At 39.9% G+C, this 24,279-nt stretch overlaps 2 protein-coding genes across 2 annotated transcripts in view; one reads left to right on the forward strand and one right to left on the reverse strand.

The window, feature by feature from the left end:
• ST6GAL2 (ST6 beta-galactoside alpha-2,6-sialyltransferase 2) overlaps positions 1–12,287 on the forward strand; it is a 51,101-nt gene extending 38,814 nt beyond the window's left edge. Inside the window, exon 9 of the mRNA XM_086482129.1 lies at positions 12,019–12,287. Coding sequence (XP_086338255.1) covers positions 12,019–12,287 — 269 coding nt within the window. The remainder of the gene's footprint in view (positions 1–12,018) is intronic.
• Positions 9,411–24,279, reverse strand: part of LOC104346918 (pinopsin) — a 92,542-nt gene continuing 77,673 nt past the window's right edge. The window contains exon 4 of the mRNA XM_086482130.1: positions 9,411–9,638. Within this exon, the coding sequence (XP_086338256.1) occupies positions 9,411–9,638 (228 nt within the window). The remainder of the gene's footprint in view (positions 9,639–24,279) is intronic.

The following is a 24,279-nucleotide window of genomic DNA, read 5'->3' on the forward strand; positions in this document are numbered from 1 at the left end:
TTTTATTTATATTGTTCTTTTCCAAAGGATATGCTTAGACATTTTGGTAATGCTATTATTAGCTTTAAGGAAAACAAAGCAGTAAGACAAGCTTATTGGGAGTTGTATCCACCTCATTTGATAATTAGCTACTGTTCTGATAGATGAATTTTAAATACTTTATTAGGGAAAGGCTTCCTATTTTAGTAACCTTATTGAATGGATGTCTGTGCATGACATAATATAGACCGGGAGAGAGCACAGAAACAGCAACTGCGTATTGTCAAATGTGGACATAAAGGGCAAGATAAAGCATAAAAAATATAATGCAGCTTGGCAGAAATCTGAAAAGTCATGTTGGTCTTCAGATCAGGTATCTCTCAACAACTCATGCAGCAAATAATTCAGTTGGAACTGAAGCTGGCAGACACAACTGAGTGCACCTGTGTGAAAGGCGTATCCTGAATATTGAGCTTCTACCTGATTCTTATAAAATCTAGCAGACTATTTCCTATAAAATTAACAGAAAGAATGGGTAAGTGTTGGCCATCATAAAATGCGAGTGTCTCAATTTCAAGAAGATAGAAGAAAATGGTTTATTAAATGGCCACACTGTTAATACAATTGTGCTCAGAACAGCTGTATGAAGGAAGATAGGCTGATGTTAAACAGAAGGTGGGAATTTTCACAGGCAGAGGGACCTGTATCTCTGAATCTAAGCTCTTTGTAGCATGGGCCATAGTGATCCTAATCACTTTATTAGAATAACTTATTGTAAGTCTGTGTGCAATGCTTTGCAATTAGAACAAATACAGAATCTGCTCAAGGATCTGGTTTGTCCGTATTTACACCGGCAGAAAGTCAGGCAGCCCTCTGTGAGCTGCAGTTACTTGTGGAGGAAGAGCAGCAGTTCATCAAATTGCTGTTGCTGCCAGTAATATGGAAAAGATTAAAAAAAAAAAAAAAGGTTCTGGGTCAAGTGAAGCACTTTTGTTTCAAGCTTTTTAACCCTCTGTAGTCCCAGTTTACAGAACTGGACAAATGTATAAATTAAAACATGGAAACATCAGACTATTTCCTTTCAGGTGTGTTCTACTGTTTCTTCAGTAATTACATTTTTCACTTGACAATTGTGTCTATTTCTGCTTCTTAACAATATTTGTAAGAAACTGAGACTTCCCAAAGGGAAGATGCTTGGTAGAATGTGTTCTCATGGTGTTCTTCTACAGCAGTGAGTCAGCATCCTTCAGCAGTGATTGATGTAAGGGGAATCTTTTAACATTGTTCATAGCTGTATTAAAGTACTTAAGTCACAATTTTATTAAGTCTATTGGAAAAGGGGCCAGTGGGGAAGAGGTAGTCTCTCACATGCTGTGATTTAGGGGAGCAAGAGATTGAGACAAGGTAGGACCTTTTCTCCACTGCGTGGGAGCTAGGGAGAAGAAAATTTTTTGCACTTCCTTTGGTGTATGGGGTGCCCTATCTCAGCATAACTCCCTCCTGGAGCCCTTGGCTCCCCAAAACCCTACGTACATCAGCTCTACACCAGTGTGTTGCTGAGGAGAGGCAATAGCACTGTGACGGCTGGTGGCTGGGGTAAGGGAAGCACAGCACACGCCCCAGGTGTAGAGGAGGGGAGAGGGGAGGATGGGGAGAGAAATGTGGTGTGCAGCAGGATTGGTGGTGCTCTACAGGTTACGTACAAAATAAGGCACAAGTCTTGAATGCTTTAGTAATACTGCATTTTGTGTACATTCACATACGGTTTTAAACCTTTTAAATATGTCAGTGCTTCCAGCCACTTCTGAAATGGTAGCACACACACAGACTACAGAGGTCTAAAACCAGGCAAGATGCATACTACCCAATGCAGATCAGCTTCCTCCAAGAACAGAGTTCCTTCGTTTCTCTCCATCGGGTTCTAACCTGTAGATGTTCCTGGCATTGGTTTTCTTCTAAGCAGCGTGGCAGCCCAGCCATCAGCAGTGCCAGGCTGCACCTTAACAACACCACATACAGACTGACATCTGACGGCAGTCTTTTCCACTAAATTTGTTATTACTCTAATATTGTTTTCTGCCCAACCTAGTGACAGATGTAAGTTCAGGACATCACTGAAAGTAGGCTGAGCTCATTGCCTGTCAGATTGCAGCCCGTTTGTTAGGTGTTACTTCTGGGGGTATACCATGTCTAGGAAGAATTAACTTGACACAGACAAGTCACTCTTCAGTATGGGATTTTCTGGCTGAAAAGCTATGAATAATGACCAAGAAAACATAGAGACTGTTTTGGAGGGTTGTTTTTTTTTTTTGTGGAAAAGGTTCACCAGGGTAAAACAAAACTTTTATGATTATCTGTGAGTCTTTTTTGACTTGTGTTCTGAGACACCAATGTGGACTTGCCCTGGCTTGTAACTTTGCCTTATGTGGCATGTCATAGCTTAGCTAATGTCACTCCTCATTATAAATTATTTACTCTTTGTCTCCCTAATTTAATCCTTAGATGAGCTTTGAGAACCCTTTCTTGCATATTTTTGCATCATTTTTGCAGCTGCCACCTTCATGCTTTTAGACAAAACTCTGCACGCTATTCTCACTATCTTGCAGTAGCATTAGGCAGTTACCATGGTGGCTTTTTGCAATTAAATTTGATTGTTCGCATTTTGCTAAAAATTGGGTTTGCTAAATGGGTATTGATATGTTTACATCTCGTCTTGGACTTTGATCTACTCCATGTTTCTCAGAAGAAATGTAAGCATCCAACCACCAAATCTCAGATTAGGGTTCCACTACCAAGTCCTAAATTAACAGTCACTGTTATTAGGGAAGGATTCGTCCTATCTTTTGTCATCAGAAATAAGTGTTACCTCTTCTCTTCCTATTAATACATTTTTCATTGTGAAATATGAACTCAGTCTTCCTCCCCTCTTTCTGAACATATAAAGTCTCAGTTTTTAATTGAGGCTGATGGTGTATTAATCGTCAGTCTCTATTTTAACTATTCTGCTGTAAGGAAACTGTTCCTATACCTTCCTTGGTAGCCTATCTAAACAATGTACTTCTGACCTTATATTTTGTCATCTGAAGACAAAAACTACTTCCTTGAGTTTCTCAAGAGTAGCATTCTGGGTGCATTGGATGGAATGGTACATTAGCATTCAGAACGTTTGTGGGGCTTTTTAATAATGTCTAGATTATGTCCAGGCTTTTCTATGAAGATTTTGCTCCTGTCTGTGGTTTACTAACTGGATTTTCTATGAATTCCTACTTATCCTAGTTCATCGGTACATTTTTCTAGCTTACCTCTTCAGAGATGATTTTATATGAAATTTATATACCTGTACATACCCATCAGCTTTTGTCTTTTTAAAAAGCTAGTTGAAAGCTCTGACTGTGCTATTATTTTTTTTGTACTCACGAATCAAAACATGGTCTGTGTAGATTTTTACATTTTAGGTTGTCTCGGTGGGTGGTAGTTTTTGCTATGTGTTGTAGCTTTTAGTGTAATATATGAGCCACTGAACACAAAATGATAACTAAGCCCAGATTACTTTATTGTTGGGAGACAGAAAGGCTCATTTGAGGCTTTACAGTTGACATTAGAGATTTAACAGTTATGCATCATTAATAGTTGATAACATTATTGTAATTTTCATTTGCATGCATTGAGACAATAGTACAAGCAAGACTATCATTACACTGCAACATTAGCAGATCATTGTGTGACTAAGAACTTAAATTTAAAATGGCTTCAGAGATCACGTTGAATAGCAGAATGCAGCTGATCTCCAGCTCTGCTTAGAAAAAATACACTTGCATGAACTGAAAGAAACAATTTGACATATTGAGAGTTGCCTTTATTACTGTTACTTACTCAGCTGTTTGCCAGCAGTTGGTGAAGGAAAAGAATAGTGCTTACTCTTTCCAGCTCAGTTTTGTTCAAGTATTATTGCACAAATAACTAATAGATGCAAACACGTAAGCTTTAAATTCTTCTTATTCTAATAAAAAAGCCCTCTGAAATATAAGCATCTCATACTTCCTGAAATACAGAGACAAAAGAGCAAACTCTCCTCTTACAGCACCCCAAATTACATAAAAAACTCTTTACTATTCTAGAGTATCATCCAAATTGGAATAATACATTGAAAACTATATGATATTACCGGTCAGCACTTTCCAGTCTTCACTGGTATTACAGAATACATTAATGTTATTAATGTATGGCTTTTTGCATTCAGCATTAGCAGTGATAAGTGTGTCATTTTCTAGGTCTACTATGTAATGCAAGTATCTATACATCAAAGATGACAAGTATTGCACAATTTATTAAGCTTAGGCAGAGGGACATTTGGTGACAATTGAATTCCTTAATAAATATTTGGTTTTCTTGTGGTTAGTATTTTTTGTAGTTCGTGAGCTAAACAGAGATAAAAGAACCCTTTTTAAGAAGCACAGCATTTTAAAAAGCCAGAGCTCCTTTTACTATATGTTCCAAAGAATAACTGAGGCACATTTGGCCCAGTTTCTAGGAGTGACAGGTTTTCCTGTGATACCTGAAATCCAATCAACAGAGACTATAGAAGTAGACTAAGATATATAAAGCTATATGTTCTAAATGCTTCATGTTTATTTGTAGTGCTTTCAGGTGCACAGATTCTCAAACGTAAACTTACTAGTGAGTCTAGTTAAATGGTTTTCTGTAATGAAATTTGTGGTGTGTGTGAAATGAGACACATTATGGGTATAACAATCAGATTATGTGTATTTAAATGTTTTCAGCATCTCTTGCATTTTGTTAAAATGACACTGAATTCTTGCTGAGTGTTTGAATTACACTTATTCTAGATGCTTTCATAGGGCATCTGTTGTATTCAGGTATATTAAACTATATTTTATTTACTTGTGAACTAGAGGGCATTCTTTTTAAATGAGTGTGCTAACCACAAAGCCTAATTGTACCATACAAAAGATGCATGTTGGAAATTCAGAAACCTCTTGAGTCATTAAAATTGCCAAGAACAAATTGAAAAACATTTTCTCCTTTTGATTAGAAACCATAGTATATGTTCATTTGTATAAACCATCCATGCAGGGAATTTAATCTTAATTTAATTCTGGTTTAAATGTTTTCAGTGCAGATTGTAAAAGCTCAGGAGTTTATTTGTGTCAATTGGACTGAGTTGAAACCATACCCAACACCTCCTGACACCACAGATATCTGCGAAATATGGAGAAAAAACCTCACATATTTCGAAGGATTTTGAAATACTAATATATAATATTTTGAAATATGTATTACTTTCTTAGCATCTAATATTGTACTGTTATAGCAAACATGGAGTTTGACTGTTTCTCTGACAGCTACATAATTTCTTTGGAATAATAGATTTTAAAATATTTTTAAAACAATATTCTGTGCTTACAGTCCTTTTTGTTTGTCCAGTGTGGTATTCGAGAACATTGCTATTCAACTATAAAACATTCGTAAAGCACAACTTTGAATGATCTACTATAAAAGATCTTTTCTCTGCACAGGCAGAATTATTTTGCATTTTTCCATTTTCACAGTTGTAATCCAAATGGGACTTCTGAAAATCCAGCAAGGGTGTTAGAATTAGATTAGAGTACCCTATGTAGAAGTATCTTCAGTTGTGATTTTGGATGTATGGTTGCACTAGTCATATTTGCCAAAGCTAAAATCATGCCAGATGCCCTGACTTTTTCCTTACTACAAAATTTAGATTGGATATTTAAGATCTAAAAGTTTTAAAACTAAAGCATCCGATCTGGAAGCAACCAGGTCTGATGGTCATTTTTGCACCTGCTTGCTGGTTTCAGATTCATGCCTACAATATTATTTTTGCTTGCTTCAGTAAACTTCCAAAAAGATTCAACAGCTTCATTTCCATCTTTGGAGATAGTACTGGGCTGGACGTGACCCCAAGCTACCTGATCTAACATCAAAGTTGTCCTTGCTCTGAGGGGACTTGCTCTGAGTGAGCACACACAGTTCCCTCCAGATCCCTCCACAGATCTCATGGCAACATCATCGGTCAGACTGTCAATATTTCTGCTGGTTTGTCCTGTAGCTTAACAGGTTCTTGACCAAATCCCTTAGGCATGACAGTAATACTGCTACTACTAGATTAATCAAATTAATCTAGTTAATCTAGTTTTTACTGAGCTTTTTTAGGGCCCACTGATGAAAAGCAGACTTTGTGTTGTGCCCCAGGGACTTCTCTTGGCATTCATTCTGAGGAATACTTCCCCCTTTTTTGATGTTTGCATGCTATAGATAGCCTATAGACTTTCCCTTTCAGGTTTTACATTTTCTTAAGTAGTGTGTGTTGTCTGATCTTCCCTAAATACTTTGTAATTTTTTGCTTTCGCTCCTGTTCCTATACCTTAATCCTTATGAGTGTAAAAAAGGCCATCTCCTCTCAGCTTAATCCTTGCACATAAAATTGGCTTCTGGTTATGGTCCATGGCTAGGTCAGTTGGAGAGCAGGACTCATGCCACCAGCATTTAGATGTCTCTGGTGGAGGTCTATATTTGTGTTAGTCAGCCTCAGACTTATTAAAGAAAAAAACAGGAACCTCTTAAATATGTCTGTGAGACCTATGTTCCCCTCTACATGTGAAAGTTTCATTCTGTACTGGGAGAGCAGGCAGAACTCATGCCATATACGTATCCCTGCTGCTGCTCAGGCTTCCCCTACAGTCAACAGAAAGAAACAGGAACTTCTGGGGCATGACTTGTATGATCCATGTCTACTCTAGGATGAGTAGACATGCCCTGCTTCCTAAAAGTGCCCACTTTCTTCTACTGACAGCAAAGGAGCCTGTGATACCTGTGATACCTATCTCAGGTGTGGGTAACTGTACCAGCGGGCACATTTGACCAGATGAATCACACCTTGTTTTCATTGCTTCTCACTGTGCCTCTGGAAAAGCCAATTACATTATTTTTCATAAAGCTCCAACAGCTTCTGACCTAGGAGAGTGGAGGAGAAGGTGCTTGATAGCAAGAGACAGACTCTTTATTTTCAATTTCTGCTGAGTCACTGGAGAGTAACAATGCTTACAGGGAACAATTCTTCCCATCCTAAAGTAAACATCTGAAATAGAGTCAGATGAATTGTGCCCTAAAAATGCCAGTCTCCTGCATTGTCTATAAAGAGTGCTTTAGACCAGCTAGGTCAGAAATGGGCATGAACATCTCAGTGAGATTACTTCTGTCCAGACTATAAATTGTTGGGAGAACGACTGTCTCATCATGCTCATCAATGTCTCCTTAGGTCGTGTGTAAGCCAGTCTGTGCTGTTTATATGTAGTAACTGTGCATTGAGTTAAAATGACTGTGAGCTAAGACAAATACTGAAGTATATCATATGGAAATTCTACACACTACAGGCTGTCAAACAATGTGGTTTTCATTCATACTGATAATCATGGAGGAGTGCTGATATTGAAACAAACTTGCAGATGGTACTTATGTAAAAAGTGATGTGAAAAGTACATGGATAAAAGAAGTAAGTAGATAGGCGGGCAATACAGGGAAAGGAAGTAAACAAGGGGCACTTGGAAACTACAGATCAATAGGTGTGGGAGGAAATGCAACGCGATTCAGCCACAGAACAGAAAGCAACAGTACAGAAAGAGATGTGTGAAGATAACAAATGGGAAGCAATGTGGGACTTCTCAGAGTAGACTGGCAAGCAAAACAAGTTAACAGAAGCAAGATCAAGTCAGTAAGCAGTCAGGTGCATACCTTTTCTTTGTCTTTGAGGTTGCATTCAAACTTTAATTTTGGATGCAATGTAAAAAATATTTTGGGGATCGTGTAAGTGCCAAGAACCTTTTAGTGATTTCAAAAAAGTTGTAAGATCACTGAAGGTAACTGGGGGACAGAATGGAAGATGGAGAAAGTGAGTTGAGGTAGATGAAAACGTAGACAGCTTGGCACACTTACACCTGTTGGATACAGATGTCAGTAACTCAAGGCGATGTTGTTAACACCAAGCAAAGAGAGAAACTGAATTGGAGTGGTACTAAATACATGGGCTGGAACGTGAGACCCGTAGCCCAGGGAGCTCTGTTGGCAGCCCTGTTTTAGGGACTTCAGGAAAACAAGACTGACATGGCATTAGAAAGTAAATATAATAAAAAGTGAATATATCCTAGTATGTGGACTGGTGTAAATGTCCTTGTGGTCTATAAACTGCTGATACTCTTAAAAATGGTAGATCAATGGTTTTTTGTAAACTTAGATTGTATTAACTCTACAGCACTAGAGTTGTCCCCTGTGGAGGGGGGTTCACATCCTCTAAGGCATGGGATAGAAATGAACCCATTTATTCTCTTATCTTAATGAGGATTGTATTCATAGAAAGAAAACAGCTTCTTTTCCAAAAAAGGCTTTTTTTTTTTTTTGCCCCCCTCCTTTTTTAATGTGGTGCAATGCTACCTTCTGTTTCTGAACGGAACAGCAGGAGCAGATCATTCCAAGGGAGAATTTGGGGGCTGTGACAGCTAAATGGAGGGACCTACCTCCTTGAGTTCATGTAGATTGAGTGTGTAATCCTGCATGCCCTGGAATCTTGCCCAAATGTGGTTGGGATGGGAGCACTGGTTGTACCATACCATTGGTCTCTTTGGCTAGGGGTCTGTGGTGTTAGAGGTGATAAAGGAGAAAAAGTCTGGCACTGACCACGGTTTTTCCCCAAAGTACGGTTTGGGTGTCTGAAATCTGCAGTAAATCTGGAAGTCTCAGGAGCGCTCCCATTTCCACCAGGAGAGATAAGCCTCTGTTGCCCAGGGACACCTCCGTTTGTGGTAATCTCTACTCATTGTCTCAGCTCATCTTTCAGTTTGTTGACCCCAGACTTCAATGCAAAGATGTGCTGTAAATTAGCTGTTGCCAGTCAGAAACTAGCCTGTCGAGTCTTTCCTCCTTCAAAACATCATTGTCCAGCATGAGCAAAAACTTGAGTGGACCATCAGAAATTACAGTTATTTATGAGCAGCCTAATCTGAAATTCCAAGACATGGACTGGATGGAACAAGGCAGGTAAGGCAAGGAGCTAAACTGGATAGCCCAGCATGCCTTTTAGATTGATTCTGGAGGACATTGATCCACAGATCACAGAGAAATAAAACTACCACTTCTAAGTGCTCCATTAACTAATTTACAGGGAAGTCAATGATATTGCTTAAAATTTTGTCATTATTGAACCATACTTGCAGTGACGTGGCCATCTTTACTGTTATTAAGGAAATTATAAGAGAGTCCCAAATTTTGTTCTTGACAGTTTTTCTGTCCCACAAAAAGCAACTTCCTTTATTAATTTTAAGGTTAGCTGGGTAATGTGGCAGTGAAATGAAACACACTCTGGTTAAGGCTTGTACTTTCCATCAGAGCAAATCTTCCTAAGACATTGGTGGTACAGCTCTTGAAACTGGCTCCAGGCTTGTCTCTGGGTTCAGGAGAGAAGTCATTTTATTGTCTGTTTCTGGATGTGGTTTGTTATTGCATGCGTTTCTACCGTCCATCCTCTGATTTAGCTGGATAACGGTTACCTTGGAGTGGCAGGTGGGCTCTCCATCAGTGGAGGGAGGAGGTTGGCAGTGGAAAAGCTGACGAAAGCATTTGTAAAACTGAAACAACAAACAATTCTAGACATAGTTGCTAGGCAGGCTACAATTCAGAGCGTCTCTATAACAGCTTGGAGGCAAGGAAACATGATTTATTAAGCTCGTACTTTTTGCTCAAATAGGGATTAAATATTTTTTCCCTGTGAATCCATGTTTCTTGCTGCTTAAGACTAAAGTTCACTTAAATCTGTGGACTTTTCCTTTGAAATTGATGTGCTTAGCTTTTCTAAGACCATAGACTCTGTAGACTGTAAAGCTGTAGAACAATCTAAAACATTTTCAGAATCTTTCATTTATGATAAAAGAAGATTTAATCACAGAGGTAATTGGTTTTCAGTTACTTCACACATCAGGCAAGGAAAAAATCATTTTGATAATCTGATGATACACAGCAGGGAGAACATAAGGTTCTTTTCATTAGCAAGCCATTGAAATCTCCATGTTCCCAAACTGCAAACTAAACTTCAGAAAACAGCTTTGCTTAATTAACGAACCAAAATAATTTTTTATGTTAATTCATTTCACTTGTGAGAGCTACCCAAAACACCTTTGATGCTTTATGATTCCAAAGCTGTTGTACAGAAAAAAAGAACAATTAGATCAGTTCTCATTTGTAAGTGCAAAGTGAGAAGAATTATACAGCTGTCTCCTCTGAGAGTTGACAGTCATACTCAATGGTTAAGGATACCGGTAGTGCAACAAGTGCTTCAATAAATTTTCTATGTATTTTTAGTTTTTTAAGTGAAATCTTTAAAAAAAAAATGGTGTCCAAGGCTTACTTCATTGTTTTCCTTTCATGTGGCTATATGAAACAGAAGAGACTTCCAGAAGCTGTGATTGATATGAAAGTATTGCAGTTTAGACAGTGCTGTTGATCAATATCTGATATTAGTCCCTCTGAAAATCTGCAGCTGCAACAGTAAGATTTCTCTCATTTCAAACCTATAAAGACCTTCTGTTAGTACACATTTATAATTGTGCTGTAGGAAAACAAAGTTTGCATGAGCCCACCTGTCTTCTTCCTGAATCTGTCCTGGTCTAGTTTTGATCTTCAGCATGGGATAAGGAGAGTGACAGCATCTTAGGACTGGACCTAAGGTCAAAGCAAACCTTTGCCTGGCTTTAAACAGGAATTTATTTTCCATATGGCTTTTCTTAGCCACTATTGACAGTGCTGATGATAGTCTGCCTTTGACAAGTGGCAGGAAAAAAATGCGTTGGCATTTTGTGGATTCCTCCTTGCTGAGCAGGAGGTGGTCAGGGGCTCTTCCTCATGACAGCACTGCTCTAAGAAGGAATTCACTTTCATCTGCCTCTCTCCATGAGACTTTTCACAAAATTGCCAGAAGCTGTGGGCTTCTGTGCCACCACTACATGGCTGATGTTTCTTTATATGTTTCTTCTGCGTGTATTTAGGCTGCCTTCTTGGTCATGTCTTCCTGTCTAGAGAGAAGCAAGTGGATGGAAAAAGTGGAATTGGTTCAATTCCAGACTAAGAAAGATCAACACTGTAATAAGGTGAAGATACTTCAAGGAGTACATTGCTACCCTAATACTGCCAATGATTTGAATGAACCATCCAAAAGCTGTCAAAGGAAGAAACATGGGTGATACTGGCCCATTTCCTATTCTTGTTTCCCCTTGCCATGGTGTACAAAAAAGGAAAGGGAAATTAGTCAGATTCTTCATAGCCTTGAAGATTAGTATGTATGCATATATTGGCAAGACGCAGTATTCAAAATCACAGAGGAAGATAGAATGGGCGTACTTGGAATTTTTTTAGATCTCCTGTATGTGGCAGGTCAGAGTTTAACTGTGGAAGTAGTAGAAGTATGAAGAAGCGCTCCTTAAAAACACCAGACAACTGCTTTGTGTGTATGTGTGTGTTCTGTATTCTGCAAGTAAATGTAAAGACCTGGTCTGTCTTGCTAAATAGCTTCAGAGATTGATAATATACAAGAAAACAACAAAGAATGATCAGTTGACTCAAAAAAATTAGCATGTTGCTGCATGAAGTCCTTGATTCTTGTGTGGGATGTTTTGTGGATAGTATAGGATAAATGGGAGGAGGTGGGAGAGCAGTCTTCTCGCTCGAGGCTGATGGTGGTATGCAAGCCCTTTGTAGGCTTTTTACTCTTTCCTTGTGATTGTTGTCCTGCCCTGTTGACTCTAGAGGGATTGCAATCTTTACGTATCAGGAACAAGCGAAAGCTGCTCTAATAAACAAAACTATTACTTCACTTAATGATTTTACAGAAGTCATACTTAAGGTGTGCAACAGCAAAGGAAAGCAGGAAAGAAAACCAGGTTGGGTGACTGCAGGAAAATTTCTGGGAAAAAAGGTGAAATCTGGGGTCACTTTTGTTTTCATTTTCTGCTCCAGGTATCCTCATCATGATGTCCATGTGTAACGAAGTGCACGTGTACGAATACATCCCTTCAGTCCGACAGACCGACCTATGCCACTACCATGAACTCTACTACGATGCAGCTTGTACCTTAGGGGCCTACCACCCACTGCTCTACGAGAAGCTGTTGGTGCAGAGGATGAACAAAGGTTTGCAGGATGATCTGTATCGGAAGGGGAAAGTCATTTTGCCTGGGTTCAAAGCTGTCAAGTGCCCTGAACGAAATGATTTCCCACACTTGTAGAAGAGAGTCCTTCAAAAACAATGTGCAATAAGGTACTACTGTCGTACTATAAACAAGAAGAGAATACTTGAAAAATGTATCTTAGACCAATCTAGTCTTGAGTCTATAAATTGTAATTAAGTAGCAGGCATGAGAAATACTTCTTTTCTGAGCCTGAGTATTTATTACTGCTTTGCAAATAGTTAAAGAAAACAAAAAGGCTTAGCTCATGAAAGGTGCAAAAGACATACTTAGGCAGAAATATAATGTATTATTGTGGGTGTGACTGTCAGAATTTGTCGGTGGTCTCTTATGCCACATATGCTAGACTGTAACATTTTTTTAATGAACTTATTTAACTGTTAAACCTGGCATTGTGAAACAGCCTCTATTGTTTGTGTACAGAGCGGCCAGTTGAACAATGCAGCATTTCTCATGGCTCCATGGGATTTTCACACTCTCCAAGAATGAAATAATCGCTACTTCAAGCTGTGCAGTCAGTGACTAGACTTCAATTCCCGTTCATACGCAGACTCAGTTACATACTTCCAGCTGCACAGGGGGCCTTACGGTAGCTATGAAGTCAGTGCAGATGGAGATGGCTGTACACACAGCTAAACCAGTTAAACTACTGGATGTATTTTCAATGCCAGACCCCCGTGCTCACACTGACTGCATAGGGCAAAGGGAAAAGAGAAATGTCTGATTTCTTTAGAGAGCGACAAACATATTCATAGCTTATTCAGGAAAAAACTCTGCCTGGGAGGCCTATCAAGAGGGTGTAAGTGAGATGGAAATGATGCCTTCCCCTGGTCTGCACAGATAAAGGATATGCAGAGAACGCCAAGAGAGGCTGGGCAGCACTCACACATCACACTGAAAGCAAGCAGCTTTCTGCAGCAAAGATAGCATTCAGGATTACAGACATCATTTGTTAGGTATTTCACTGGGATCCAAATCAAACTCACTTGTTCACAAGTTACTGCTGTTAAGAAAATATAGGGAGTTTTCTGACAAAAGAACAGGGTATCAGCATTTTTTATTTAACATTTGAAAGACCCCAGAGAAGCTGTAATGCCAGCAAAAACCCTGACTACAGATTGCATATGGAGATAGTTTGATATTTTCCTTCATAACACACAATGAGAATATTCTCTAAGGCACTTCTAAAAATCTGCCTGGTTACTAATATATTTAAAGCGTTATTTTTCATGGCAAGACTTGATTTTCAGATTTTCCGAGTGGCAGGAGGTTAATGTTTTGGGTTGTGGGTTTTTTTCACATAACTCTACCCCTTCTCTTAGGGTAACTTTAGCAGGAACATTACATACACAAACGTACAGCTATATTGTACTCGTGTCCATTCGGTAGAAAGGCAGACAGCTCAAAGAGGCACTGAAAAGAATAGCTGAGTGATTGTGGTGGAAAGTATTTTTGTGTTTTATCTTAAGCAAAAGAAAGGCAATTGAAGAGTGTATACAATATTAATGACTATCTCCTCTTCAATAGTAATGTAAATATAATCGAAGAATCCTTTTTCTCTCACTCTGCTTTTTGGGTCTGATGAGTTTCCTTCCTCAAAAGTGAATACGTATCTTACATAGGATTTAGCCGCCTTTTCTCATGTAGTCTCTTAATTTGGGCTTTATGGTCCTCTTAAGATTCCTTTTGTTGACAGAAAGTATGTCCAGATGATCTAAAAGACGTACCTGTGTCTTGTGTGGATAGTTATGTCCGTAAATCATTTTGGTACATGTCAAAATGAATAGGTTTTACTCATATTAGCCTTAGACTCTGGATATATGACACACTGATTTCTTTTCAATGTTATGTATGGTGGCAACTCGTATTCTTAAAGTTAATAACACTGTTATTTAATCTTGTGGAGAACAGATAACCTACATAGAACTGATCTATTTTTCCATATGTTTAGTACCCTGTTTGCAAAACATACGAAGTTTGAACAGTGCAATCAAACATGTCTGTCTTTCCTGTATGCTGGGTTAGCTAGCACATGTTTGTAAAGGATTAGCTTTCTAGGACTAGTGAATATGCTACTTTTCCATAAGCTGGAAATTCTCACTTCCAGGTTCTGAAAAGAAAAAAAAGCATATCACTTTGACTGGTCTGCAACCACTAACCTTTACCTTCGATTTTCACGGAGAAGAAAAATACTAACTGCATTACTCAACTACCCACAGCAGGATTATGTTGTATTATTCCCTCAGTAATTTGTCAGAATAATCAACACAGCTCTTGTACAGAACAAGGCAAATGATAAAGTTTCATATAACAAGTGCTAAGCATGTCTACCTAATACATCATTTAAATAACTATGCAGAACCAGGTCTGAGATGTTGTGAAATGAACTGTATATTTTTGATTTACTGGACTGTGTGCATTCAAGCCCTCCCAGCAGAAATATTTTGTTTGCTGTATCCTGATTTGTATGGCAGTCAGTGCTCCTTCCACAAGTGCAAATGTGGGTGCTGTAGCACCATCACCTCAGAAGATGCCACAGAGCTGTGCTTGCTCATAGAGGAGGAAGACCAACTCATGATGCCCAGGCATCCCTGGCGTGGATTCCCAACTGTGATATTTCACTGGTCTTCCTGCTCAAACACCTTGTGGCTGCTTAAAGAGATTTACTCCCTTACCTTGTCTTGTCCTTCTTCAGTTTTTGGCACAAGTGCAAGCGTGCCTGATCTGCTAAGTGAGGGCTCACCTCCACTTGCTGCAAGAGGGGAAGGAGCAGAAACAAAGGGTGAACTTAAAAGACCTGCAGAGGTGTTCCCCTCACCACTGCTTATACTCTCCGTGGCATTGGCATTGCTGGCTTTTATAAAAGCCCACCAAGTATTTTTGCATTTATGGGCATTTCCCCATTTCTCATGACGGCAGAGGGATCTTTATAAAGAATCACATTCAGTAAATTTAAAGTGGTGAGTGTGTAGTAACACTGAACCATGTATCTTTTAATAATAACGTGTGAGAGTGATGGTTTTAGATACATACATTAAATGCAGACAATGTGAAAGGAAATGCATTTTCCCCACCCAGATTGTGGGGGTTTTGGGGAAAAAGAGACAGGCATGGCTTCGTAGCTCTCCCATGTGGCTGTCACACACCAACAGAGTGGAAAGGCACCATAGACAAGAGAGGTTTGCACAAACCAGGCTCTTGAGGTGCATCATCAGCCAAGCAAATGCCTCTGCTAGTGGACCCCTGAGCTCCCTTCACACTTGTTGCAATAATGCAGGTTTTAAATTTCTGGAGTTTTACTGACAAGGAGGAGTAAGTTGCCTTCAAAAGCTATCAAGCCTCATTTCTGTGCCCTGGTGCTGTGGACAACAGTTGCACTTAGAAACACAGCAGCAGATTAAGGAAACGTGCCGAGTTTATGCTGAATTTCATTATGCTCTTTTTTCCACTGTGAATTCTGTAGCTTTTCTGACTTCCGGTGCTGTATCATTTTATGCATTCAGCCTTTAAATGGTTAAATCAAGGTATTCTTCTGTTTATTCAAGGAAAAAATATGAAAGATTTTGCATCATTTTGAGCCAAAATCTTTTTCTAGAAAAAAATATTAATTGGTCCATTCCTTTATAGTTCTAAAGGTTACCTGAGCATAAACTCCCAGCTCAGTCAGTCATTCCTGGGATTAAACTACTACATCTTCTTTTTTTACCTTGCTATGGAGTTTTGTGCTGTTGAAACTCTGGTGAAGTCAGTGAAATTACCATGATATAAGAAGTATCTACCTTTGGAGAGAGAGAGGGGTGATTTACACACTCTAATCTACGCTCTCTCTGTACAAACTTAGCTAAACCACTGCATGTCTTTGGTCAGGACACTTTCTTTGGTGAAAATATCCAAATTCTGAACTTGTTGCTGTAAATCTCTTGCCAAAGTCAGGAAAACCAAGACAGTTTTTTTCTTAAATGAAGACAAGTATCACCATTCAATGGTTGCACAGACTGAACACAGTCATTTTAGAGATAGAGTGAATTAAAGAGGAGTTCAAATCACATGTATACCAATCCAATCCATAGTGGGGTTTTTCTTTTTCATTTCCTCCTTCTTCAGCAGTTTTTAAGGATGGAAAATGCCATTTGGACAGTGATAGAGATGTACCATGAAAATAATATTAAATGCATTGACTGCAAAAATAAATAGCTACTATTTTTCCCTTCATGCTTTCTGAAGTTGATGCATATTGAATAAATTAAATTGTTTTTTGAAGTAGGTAATTCATAAGACTGTCATTAGAAAGCATCTGAATATTTTCTGGGAGCTATCCTCTCACACACAAGGAGGTTACCTGATTTAACTGTTTGAAATTTAAAGTAGCCCATGTCTGGGCGTACCTGCATCATTGAATGAATTTTGACACTGCAAATTTCTTCTCTCTGGCTTAGTGATCAGATTCAGAGTTTTGTTCTTGAAATAAGAGTTGTGTGTAAAAGCCTTACATTTATTCATATCATCTCATCACTCTTATAATAAGTAGTCATTGAACTATTCAAATATAGACTGTGTACTTTTTTAATAGCTTTGAGAATTATTTTGTATGATGATTTTTTTAAATGAATGTGTACTCTAATAACAAAGCTTAAGATTTTACAGGAGTCACATTTTTAAGCAGTGTTTGTATACATTTTAACACTTTTTATATTTTCTATTATGATTTTGTATATTTTTATGTATGCACAGTGTACAGATTTTTTTCCTGTAAATAAAACATTTGTTTTCATTTGTTTAGGAGTGCTGGTCTTTTCATACTACCTTGAGTGAATGACAATGAACTGCAGATGGAACAAAACAGGGAAGGTGCCTGTTGGTTCTGCCCACAATTATGAGATCTCAAATGGAAACGGGCAGATAGGCTGACAAGTAGCTTTCACAGTAAACTATGGAAAAGAGGCAAAAATTATAAAGCAAGTTTTATTCCAAAAAGAACATGTCTACCTGAGCAGGTGCTCTAGGGTTCCACTGGGAGAATATACCATACTGCTCTATGTTTTGGCAGTCAATTTCTTGGGATAGTCCAGCCCTCTAAGGAGGTCATGCTCTGATGACTTCATGCTGTACTCAGAAGGCTGGTAAACTTGAGCTAAATGGCTGTGCCATCCATTCAAGCAATCCATTGCTATGTTTTAAAGAAGAACAGATTTTTTAGTCAATTCTTAATTAAAACGAAAAACAACTTACCAAAGGGAAAACATAACTTGCCCCTCAGTCTGTGATGAAATACCATATAATTTCACCCTTATAAGTCTGCTTACATCCACTAAATGTGAGGCATTCTGCAGCTTTTGGTAGTCTTTGAACTACACAGTGGCTGGAGTTGGGCCAATGGAGGTGACAGTCACTGTTTTCATCCCAGGGAGTCACCGTGAGTCCATGCCGACAACAAAGCTAGTTACACATTAGTAGAACGATAAAAGTTGGATTGCGTCGCATAATTAACTCCTGGCAGCCAGTAATCACGCAGCTCATCCTGTGCATTACACCACCTCCTGGCAGGCAGTGTTGAGGGGCTAATTACTATATGTCACGATACTCAACACCTTTTAGAAAACTCAGAACAATGAGCTACACTAGGGGGTAAACTGAATGCTGGGATGCATGAACATAGCAACTAACTGATGCTTTTCAAATGCATCAACTTTGCTTTTACTGTTTTTTTTTTTCATTTAAAAAACAATGACAAAACATGATCACTGTATTCCATCTGATAAAATGCTCAGCCAACTTCATTGCATATAACATAAGAGAAGACATTCTTGTCTCACTGCGTACAAACCCGAATCCAGTAGGAGGTTAAAAACCATGAACTATATTGTGTGGTGTACACAGAACATCTTGCTGTACTCCCTATTCTTTAGCAGTGACAGCTATAGGAGGTGTGACATTACCTTTCTGATAGCACCTTAGGGAACCTTGGACGCAACTAATTTTCAGGTTTATTCCCAAAATTGGACTGCCCTTTTCTGAAAAACATGCCTTTGAAGGAGGTATCTTTTATCTTTTTATTCAGAGAAGTCAGCTGTGTTTCACTTGAGCAGCTCTGAGGGGCATAGTTCTCTGACAGCTCGAACTTCGTACAGGCATTTTGGTCTCCTTATCTGCATTATTAGCTCGTCTGTAGTGATCTGGCTGAAAGACATGTCTCAGGATAATTGCTCCAGCTTGCTGTTTCGACTGCAGCATGAACCTGCTGAAGTGATTCTCCCCCTCTACTCCACTCTGATGAGACCTCGCCTGGAGTACTGTGTCCAGCTCTGGAGCCCTCAGTACAGGAAAGACATGGACCTGTTGGAGCGAGTCCAGAGGAGGGCCACAAAAATGATCAGAGGGCTGGAACACCTCTCCTATGGAGAAAGGTTGCGGGAGTCTGGCTTGTTCAGCCTGGAGAAGGCTCCAGAGAGATCTTATTGCAGCCTTCCAGTACTTAAAGGGGGCCTACAGGCAAGATGAGGAAGGTCTGGAACAGGCTGCCCAGAGAGGTGGTAGAAGCCCCGTCCCAAGACACGTTCAAGGCCAGGTTGGACGAGGCTCTGAGCAACCTGATCTGGCTAAAGGTGTCCCTGCTCACTGCAGGGGGGTTGTACTAGATGGCCTTTAAAGGTCCTTTCCAAGTTAAACTGTTCTATGATAAGAACAGCTAGACAAGCAAGGATGGAGCTAGTCTTTCAATATAATCACACCCACCACCTTCTTCTGCAGGAAACCTCACCTGCAGCAATGATTAAGTAGTGACTTACTGTGGGACTACTTCATCAATCAATATGAACAGTCCACTAACACTTGTGGTTGGGTTGGACTTCTGTTCTAGGTCTCCTAACATCTTGATCTTTCCAGGGTGACAAGTGGATGATTTGATTGCTTCATCAGAATAACATGGATTTATCTGCTGCACCCCAAACCCTACCAATGTCCACTCCATACATGTATCTTTCCTTATTTTTACTATTCGGCTTTCTTACAGTGGCAAGTTACTCCAGATAGAGCACTTCAAATAAATTACTGCACCTTTGTGGAAGTTAAGTACAGACTGACCCCTGAGTTTCATGTCTTAATACCCAAGGCAAGATAGAATTGAATGCCCTGTTACTTCTTTTTCCTAACAATATGCTAATGTTCAAGTGAATGCTTATTAAGTTTGATGGAAATGCTAACTGAATGTATTAAAATGTCAGGGAACTAACTGTAATACAGTAATATAGTGGGGGGTTTTCACTGGAAGCAGAGTAGCCACCAGAAAACTGGCAGCACAAGTAGGTTGTGACAAATCACAGGGGGAGCCATTGCTGGTGCGATAGCTGGAAGTCCAGGGGAAGGAAGGGAGAGAGACAAAGTGATGAAGCACAGCAAGGAAGGAGAAAGAAACAGCTAGAAAGAGGTATACCATACTAGATGGAAAAGCATAACTGCTGGTTTTTTCCTAATAGTCACTTAAATTGTTTTGGCTGTTTGTTTTCTTAGGTTTTTTCTGCACGTTTGGAGAGGGACTCAACTCACCTGTTGGTGTTCGTGTTGCTGCTGTCAGGTTTAGTGTGCTGGGATATGATCTTAAAATGAAGAACTAAGGTAGAGTTAAGAACAGTAATTGACTTCTGCTGAGGCTCATCTTCTTTGCAAACACATGAATCCCACAAATGAATCTGAGAAAAGACTAATGGGGTTACATTGCTACACTCTGAATAACCTCTTCCGTATGCTTATAGTCATGTGCATGATAACTGAAATAAGAAAACCCATTTCATCTGGTGACCTGTTTCTGCGTATAGACAAATACGAATCGAATACCCTCTTGGTTACGAGATGATGATAGATAAGGGATAATTACTGTAGCAACAACTCCTTATAGTCTTGTGAGAGGACTCCAGAAACTCCAAGGGGTTCAGGAGGGCAGGCAATAGACATCACAGCTGCCTTGGTTTTATGGAAGCAGCCAGAGGGGAAAATTGCTACCAGTGCTGACTCCAGGCTGTGTCAGCTGCTGTTAATTGCCCGACTCCCAGACAGTGGTCTGACTGCAGCTAAGCTTCTCGATTAAAATACTTTGCTGGCACACCTTCTAAACAGTGGGGGGTTTCCACCCTTAGTCCTGGAGTGTTGATGCATGCGGTGAACTGGCTACATCCTGCACGGTTGCTACCACGTGCAGCAGGTATGTCTCCTGTGCAGGTGAGGTCCCAGGGAGTGGGGAAAATGGAAGAGATTTGGGGGTTTCTGTATTGTTTTCTGTAAAGCTAGAAGGCTTTTTTGTCTTTTAATCATAGTTTAGTCATTCTTATAGCAGCTCCGAGAAATATAACATGAACATGCCTCAAGGAGCTAGAGTTCATGATGTATGAATTGTCTGATGTTTTGTAGACTAGGTGATATTCTGGATGTAAAGTATCTACACCTTGGATTATGACAGGGACAGCAGGAATAATTTTAGGCACGTTTAGGCAAGAAATATGAGACGTGTCTCTGGTGCAAGCTAAAAGTGCCTGAGGTCTACCCCTAGTTCCAGCCTTGCTGCCCATGAGGCATGTGAGCCAGGAGGCTCATATAAGGTATATAAGGTGCTATATTCTGAGCACAAGGAGGACAGATGTATGAGCAGAAGACCAGGAAGGAAAGGTGGTGAAAGTTCGGCTCTGGGCCTGTTTCTGAGCCTGCTTTTTTCAGAAAAGAGGACAGGAGGATTTGCTGAATCTTCTACCAGATCAAGCAACATTATTTTTCTTGCCTAGCAATATTCCTCTCCGTAGGTGTTTGGTTTTTCAGTTATTTTCAGTGCTTGTTTTCTTTTATACAAATACAATTATAAGCTATCTGATGGACCTAATTTAGACTTTACAAATGCATGGGGCTGAATGTAGCTATCAGTCCATTAGGCACTTTAATGAGCAGCTGGAGCATCCCAAGAACAGTAGAGATGAGAAGAAAACAAATCAATAAGCCATTACCAAAATAATACTAATGAAGTTGTTCCATGGTAGAAGACCAGGGAAGGCAGAAACGAAAGAGCATATACTAATGTCTGAGAAACACCACCTTATTTTCATGGATATAGCATACCATTCAGATAATCCTTGAACATTTAAAAGTAGTCTTTTAGATAAGGTCTCATGAAATATGCTCACTCATATAGAATCATAGAATTATAGAACATAATGGATTGGAGGGGACCTCTAAAGGTCATCTAATCCAATCCCCCTACAATAAACAGGGACAACTAACTAGAGCCCTATCAAACCTGACCTTGAATGTTCCCAAAGATGAGGCTTCCACTATCTCTCTGGGCAACCTGTTGTAGTGATCCGCCACCCTCATATTAAAGAACTTTTTCCTAATGTCCAACCTAAATCTACCCTTTTCTACCTTAAAACCATTACCCTCATCCTATCGCTACAAACCCTTGTGAACAGTTCTTCCCCTGCCTTCTTATAGGCCCCTTCCAGGTCCTGAAACGTCTCTATAAGGTGTCCCCAGAGCCTTCTCTTCTCCAAGCTGAACAATCTCAGCCTGTCCTCATAGAAGAGGTGCTCCAGCCCCCTCATCATTTTTGTGGCCCTCCTCTGGACACACTCCAACAGGTCCACGTCCTTCTTGTGTTGGGGGCTCCAGAGCTGAACGTAGTGTTCCAAGCGAGGTCTCACCAGAGCAGAGTAGAGGGGCAGAATCACATCCTGCTGGCCACACTTCTCTTGATGCAGCCCAGGATGCGATTGGCTTTCTGGGCTGCAATTGCACATTGGTGGCTCATGTACAGCTTTTCATCCACTAGTACCCCCAAGTCTTTTTCCACAGGGCTGCTCTCTAGCATGTCTGCGTTGATACTGGCAGTTGCCCTGGCCCAGGTGCAGGACTGTGCACTTGGCCTTGTTGAACCTCATGAGGTGCACCTGGGCCCCGCTTCCAGCCTGTCCAGGTCCTTCTGGATAGCATCCCTTCCCTCTGGCATATCAGCTGCACCACACAGCTTGGTTTCATCAGCAAACTTGCTGAGGGTGCACTCAATGCCACTGTCAATATCATTAATGAAGATATTAAACAACACTAGTCCCAGTACGGACCCCTGAGGCACACCACTTGTCACTGTTTTCCGTTTGGACATCAAGCCATTGACCACTACCCTCTGGATGTGACCATCCAGCCAATTCCTTATCCACTGAACAGTCCACCCATCAAACCCATATCTCTCCAACTTAGAGAGAAGGATGTTGTGAGGGACAATGTCAAAGGCCTTGCAGAAGTCCAGACAGATGACATATAAAGGGAACAAAGTGAGAGATCAAAGCTTCAGGGATCATAAACCGGGGATAGTTATTTTGTTAGAAGAAATAGAGAGAAACTTTTCCCTACCTGTACTTCAATGTAACCAGCATGGCTGCTGAACTTCAAACAGACTGGTTGTGGACATGAAAGCACAGTATGAACAATGCTACTATGTCTTTAATGCACATTGGTTTCAGACAGCACTGTTGCTTTCAGTGGGCTTTATCACTGCAGGAAAAAAGACCAATTATCATATTTATCTTGCACATGCTCTTCCCTGGCCTTAAATAGAGCTACTAAAACCCATACAGTATACAAAATGGGTAGCATATGTGAAGTTAATACCTCCTACCTAAAAGAAACTTAAGAAGAATTTCCTAAAGCAAAGTGAGGGACAAGAACAGGCAAAGAACTTCCGTGAATAGCAACAAAATAGATCCTACCTCTATTTCCTATTCCCATTTCATTAAGTCAGAATTGTTTAGGGCTTTGCAGTGTGATTGATGGATCCTGACTGACAGAGGCAGCAGCAAATTTACCAGTCCCTACATAACATTTTAGTTCATGAGAAGAAATGTCTATTACTACTGTAATATGGGATGAGGGATTCCAGATCATTTTGAAATAACTCCTATTTTGCTGAAAGTTCAAAGCATAACAACAAGAAGTATTTTGACACTTGAAATATATGTATTTGTTTAGTCATAGTCAATATGCTGTTCTGCCTACCCAGTTTCTTCTTGTATTTTCAGTTCTTAACCCATCAACTCTGGATCTGCCCACAAAGATTAAAAGAAACACTCCAACTGACTGTGATGGGTTTATGCTGATATGTTCCTGCCCCAATTCTGCTATGACTAAAGTACATTAATAATTACTTGTAGAAATGTGATATTTTTTGCTGTAGGTTATGAGCTGCCTATCCTTGGCTATGTGTGTAATGCATGTTTAGGGAAAACTGTTCTTCCAGATGTTCCTTACAGAGTTTCACTTAGGCTGAGACCAAGAACACTGCACAAGGAAATCCAAAGCCTTATTTTCATGAGGTTATTTTTGTAGCATGATACCATTGGCTGTCTTCCCTTGTGAATTACTCAGGGTCTTTTTGCTTGAGAGTGGGTCACTGTCTTACATTCTGCTAACAGTCACATGCACACAAAAACTTCAGCAGCTCTTGGGCATTTTATCTACTGAGTCTTCCTCAGCACTACCTTTCATTCTGCCTCTGGCTAAAACACAAGTTCTTAGGAGCCCTCTCTTCCCCTAGATTCCCATGCCACCTGCCCTGTTGCTACAGTTTCTGTTGTCCTAAAGAACTGATGGAAAGATTTCCAACAGTTGCTATGAATGACATATTGAAGGTGCTCTCATATGGGAATGCTGGAAGAACCCTTTAATTACCAGATATGCATCCTGCTGCTGGATGAGGGCTCTTGTTACAGAGCTCACACTCTCAGGCAACGAGAGCTGTAGTGTGGTAAGTGGTAGGTATAAGGGATGGGAACAAAGTCTTTCCAGTTTTTTATCTTTGTCTTGGTTTGCAGCCAATTAGGTGTTGATTTTACCCAAGAGAGAACTAGAAATTACTGAGTGTGTCCTGATTTGTGACTATGTTTTGATAGCAGTTGTTGGTTTGTATGTATAAGTAATGCAACAACAGAACTGATTGGGTTGAGAAATCAGAATTTTTTCATCTTGGACAAAACCAAAGAAAATTGTCAAAAAATACCAGATA

The sequence above is a fragment of the Leptosomus discolor genome, chromosome 1, assembly GCF_034619465.1.
Source record: "Leptosomus discolor isolate bLepDis1 chromosome 1, bLepDis1.hap2, whole genome shotgun sequence".
NCBI classification, from domain to species: Eukaryota; Metazoa; Chordata; class Aves; order Leptosomiformes; family Leptosomidae; genus Leptosomus; species Leptosomus discolor.